The 4,387-nt window shown below is 59.8% G+C and overlaps 1 protein-coding gene across 1 annotated transcript in view; it reads right to left on the bottom strand.

The window, feature by feature from the left end:
* The window catches only part of PLEKHG2 (pleckstrin homology and RhoGEF domain containing G2), an 11,329-nt gene that overhangs the window by 216 nt on the left and 6,726 nt on the right, over positions 1-4,387 (bottom strand). The window contains 11 exon segments of the mRNA XM_021718129.1: position 1; positions 3-1,314; positions 1,396-2,296; positions 2,414-2,590; positions 2,735-2,751; positions 2,909-2,947; positions 3,027-3,074; positions 3,177-3,278; positions 3,364-3,397; positions 3,778-3,864; positions 3,957-4,049. The exon segment at position 1 is cut by the window's left edge and continues 216 nt beyond it. Coding sequence (XP_021573804.1) covers position 1; positions 3-1,314; positions 1,396-2,296; positions 2,414-2,590; positions 2,735-2,751; positions 2,909-2,947; positions 3,027-3,074; positions 3,177-3,278; positions 3,364-3,397; positions 3,778-3,864; positions 3,957-4,049 — 2,811 coding nt within the window.

Below are 4,387 nucleotides of genomic sequence, written 5' to 3' on the forward strand. Positions count from 1 at the left end.
CGCCCCGGGAGGCCAGGGAGGCTTCTCTCCCAGGCCCCTGCCGCCGAGCCAGGCTCTGGCTGATGTATGAGGCTGCCAGGTATCTCGAGAGGGCAGCTGCGTTGGGGCCCAGGAGCTGACGGCTGGGGAGCAGGGGGCTCCGGGGTGGGGTCACGTCTGAAGACTCTGACCTGGCAACATGAGAGGCCGAGTGGCCTTCTGGTTTGGACAGAACCACAGTGGTCTGAACGAGGGTGGGTAACAGGCTCTGGATGACCGGAGAGTCTCCTTGCTCGGGGACAGGTGCAGGAGCTGGAACACGAACGTCCGTGAGGCTCTTCTGCTCCGACAAATGTGTGGGTTTTTGGTCCGGTGCGTCTGTGAGGCTTTGCTCCTGAAGCAGAGGTGCAGCGGCTGGACCCTGGATGTCTGGGAGGCCTCCCTGCTTGGGTAAAGTTGGGAGGGCTTGGACCCGCATGTCCGTGAGGCCTTGTGGCAGGGACAAAAGTGTGGCAGCTGGAACCTGAGAGTCTGGGAGGTCTTGGGACAAAGACAGTGAGGCGTCGGCTGGGATCCGATGGTCCAGGTGGCTTCCGTGGGCAGGCAAGGGTGAGGAACCGGGAACCTGGCTGTCTGGGAGGTCACATGGCAATGGCGGGGTGGCGTTGGCTGGGACCCCATGGTCCAGGCTGCTTCCATGCATAAGCAGAAGGTTGGTGGCTTGACTGGCGACTATGTCTGGGCCCTGACCATCCCCACAACCTCTCCGTTTAGTTTCTGGGATGCTGGTTGGGCCCTGGCTGTCTACACGGTCTGCTTGCTTGGGCACAGGAGGGGTGGCCGAAACTATGACATCAGAACTCTGCTTGGGTAAGGCTGGGGTGGCGGGATCTTGGATGTTCACACGGTGTCCTTGCTCAGGAAAACAGGTGATCAATGGAACCTGTACATCCACGTGGCTTGTGGGTTCAGGCAGAGGAATGGGAGCTGGTGCTTGTATTTCCAGGTGGCCTTGATCAGGCAAAGTTGTAACAGCTGGCACCTGGATGTCAGGAAGGCCATCCTGCTTGGGCAAAGGTAGGGCTGGGGCCTGGACAGTCGTGGAGCCTCCTTGTTCAGGCACAGAGGTAGTAGGTGGGACGCAGGTGTCTAGATGGTCTTGCTCAGGCAAATCTGAAACACTTAAATCCTGGCCCTCCAGATGGCCTCCCTGCTTAGCCAAAGGTGTGGCAGCTTGAACCCGGGCAGCAGGGCCCAGGGGGACAGATTCCTGGGCACAGGTCAGCGGGAAGGCCAGCTCACATACCAGAACGTGTCCAAAGGCAGGCAGGGGCCCTGAATGCAGAAAGAGGACTGAGTCAGAATTGACACCTCAGCTTGGGTCCCCTCCGCTGACCACAAACCCCTGGATCTCACCTGGCTCGGCCTGCTCCTGGGGCAGGCAGGGGGATGGCTGGGGTTGGGCCAGAACCCGTGGCCGGCGGCGGGGCGCGGTGGTGGATGCCCGGGTCTCAGCCCGCTGCATCTGCTGAATCCGCTCGCTGTAAAGCCGGGCTAGCTCTCGCACTCGGGACGCTGCCCTCTCTGAACTTGGGGCTCTTGCCTTCCCACTCTCGCCATCTCCACCCAGATCCGAATCCTCCAGGATCAGCAGTGGCTCTGGGAAGCCAGGCCGGGCCAGCTGCCCCTGCTCCAATGCCTGCCAGGCATTTCGGATTTCTGAGCAAGAGCGGAAAGCCAGCTCATCTGGGAATCCCTGATGTTGGGTGACATCCTGGGGCTGGAAATCTGGGAATGACACCCCTTCTTCATCCTCCTGCCCTGCCCTGCTTTCTGAGGGGACCTCTCCCAGTTTCCCAGGATTGCTGCCAGGGAACAGTTCTCTCCTGGTGGCTAGATCCTCAGCTGGCTCCTGCAGCCACGAGTCACAGGGGAGGGCAGGCGTGCTGGGAAGACTGGGAATGTCAGGGACACTGGGTATGGCTGGAAGGCAGGGCATTTCAAAAACACTGGAAATGTCAGACAGACTAGAAAGGCGGGGAACTTCCGGAATTTCAGAATGGCCGGGAATTTCAGGGAGGTTGGGTACGTCAGGAATGTTGGTAAGGCCGGGAATGTCGGGAATTTCAGCTGCACTGGAACTTTCGAGCCCCTCCAAGGCGTGGAGTGGGGAAGGTCCCCGCTCGTCCAGCTCCAGCTCTTCCTCCTCCTCCTCTTCTGAAGAGTCCCGGCTGGGCAGGGCTTGGAATGTGAGGGCTTCGCTGTCGCCTGGCACCTGGGAGTCTCCGGGGAGCTTGAGAATGTCATGGGCTGATGGCTGTGGTGGGCACAGGGAAAGAGGCTAAAGACACCAGGGTAGACTGGCCCACCTGGTCCCGGGTCTGTCTGCCCAAGCCCAGGGCCCAAGGATACCACGATGAGACTCCCAGCTCACCCCTGGATCTCGAAGCCCTCTCTGGTTCAGGAGTTCCAGAATTTCTTCAGTAATGGAGGTCCCAGAGGGGTCCAGCGTGGGGGGTCCTACATCCTCCAGGTCCTCAGGGGGCCCAGAAGCTGGAACGGGTTGCTTGGATTCGGAGGGGGAGTAGAGCTCCCCTTCACTGCCGGCATGCTGGGAGGAGAGAGGGATGGAAGGCCAGAGCCAGACTCCTCCCTCAGAGGGAGGAGTCCAAGCCCCGATCCCCTGCCTGTGACGCTCCCTTCTCCAGCAGACCTAGGACCTGGTCCCCAGACCCCACCTCAGGATATCTCTTACCTGGAGTCCAGACTTAGCTGGGGATGAAGAGATGAGAAAGAAACGAGGGTTAGTGAGATGTCGGCGAACCACAGCCATTCCCTGTAACGGATGAGCTGCCCCAACCAGTGCTCCCCAACCCAATCCCAGGGGAGAGACAGGGACGGCCCAGGCTGGGCTGGAGCAGTCACTGACCGTTCAGTGGGAGCATGACGTAAGACTCCTTCACTGGCTCTGTGAGGAGGGCACAGCGATGTCAGGACCCCAGCTGCCACCCCAATAACTGGTTCATCGTGAGGTGGTGGGTACTCACCAGAGGGTCTGCGGCCGCGGCGAATCACGGAGGGTCCCGGAGATGGAGCTGTGGGAGAGGCGGGTCAGAGCCCCCTTGTGGACCCAGCTCCAGGGTCCTGAGGGCCAGGGCGGCTGGGGGCGCCGGGGCTTAGGGTTCCATATTCTCTACCTGTGTTCCTCCGTCCAGGAGTGAAACTTCTAGCATCTCGAGGTTGCGGAGACCCAAGAGGAGGTGTCACAGGCTCTGGGACAGGCTTACTTTTTGGAGCCCCTGTGGGGAGAGTTTTGGGGTCAGCAGCTTCTTCTTGCAAGTGATTTCTCTTGCCACATCCTCCCAACCCGAGGCCTCAACTCACAGTGCAGGCTGTTTTCAAGGAGAACTTGTTTTGCCTGAAACAGAGGAAGATAAGGGTTGGGGATGTGGGTCCCAGGGAGCAGCCCAGGGAGAGTGGTCCAAGCACCACAGTCATTTCCTTTAACGGGTGCTGCTACAGGTCAGGCACATGACATGGCCGATGACCACTGATCATCACCACAATCCTAGAAGGTAGGGTTGTTATTCCTCCAGGTGAGAAAACTGAAGCCCAAAGAGGTAAGTTACTTGCCCAAGGTCCCAAAGCAAGGACGTGGCAGAGCTGTGATTCAAACCCAGGTAGAGTGATTTTGCACGTTGAGCGATCAGGTTGTAAGCGAATACCCCTGCACGCGGAGGGTCTTTCAGGGTATCGGGGGAAGGTTCTCTCCAGCACCCTGAGGGACCCCAGCTGTACCTTGGCAGGGATGGAGGCGGGGTGGTTCTCAAAGAAGAGGCGCTGCAGACAGTGCACCCACAGTCTCTTTTCTTCCTGGTTCTTGGCCTGGGGGTGGGACGGGAGTGGAGGCAGGGAGCCCGGCGTGAGGTCCCAGGGCTGGGGGGGAGCCCTGCCGGCCCGGCCCCACCTGTGCTCACCTGGAGCAGGTGCCTGTGCTTGGGAATGGTCAGATCAGATACCTTGAACCCCAGAGGATCTCGAGGACTCTCGCTCACACTCAGGTTGCAGCACTGGATGTGGGGGCCAGAGAACAGCAAGCGCAGAGCTCAGTGATGTGCCTTGTAGGGAGTAAGACCCCCTTGGAGGTGGAGCTGGGGCCCAACTCCCTAGAAAGATGTGCCCCTAAGACGGTGTACTTAGCTGGGTTCGGTGGCTCAGCCTGTAATCCTGCGCCTTGGGAGGCTGAGGTGAGTGGATTGCCTTGAGCCCACGGGTTCGAGACCCGCCTGGGCAACTTGGCGAGACCTCATTGCTACAATAAATAAAAAAATCAGCCGGGCATGGTAGCACGCGCCTGTAGTTCCAGCTACTTGGAAGGCTGAGATGGAAGGATCGCCGGAGCCCAGCA

Source organism: Carlito syrichta, unplaced genomic scaffold, assembly GCF_000164805.1.
Source record: "Carlito syrichta isolate Samal-C Ts95f unplaced genomic scaffold, Tarsius_syrichta-2.0.1 Scaffold311851, whole genome shotgun sequence".
Taxonomy (NCBI): Eukaryota; Metazoa; Chordata; class Mammalia; order Primates; family Tarsiidae; genus Carlito; species Carlito syrichta.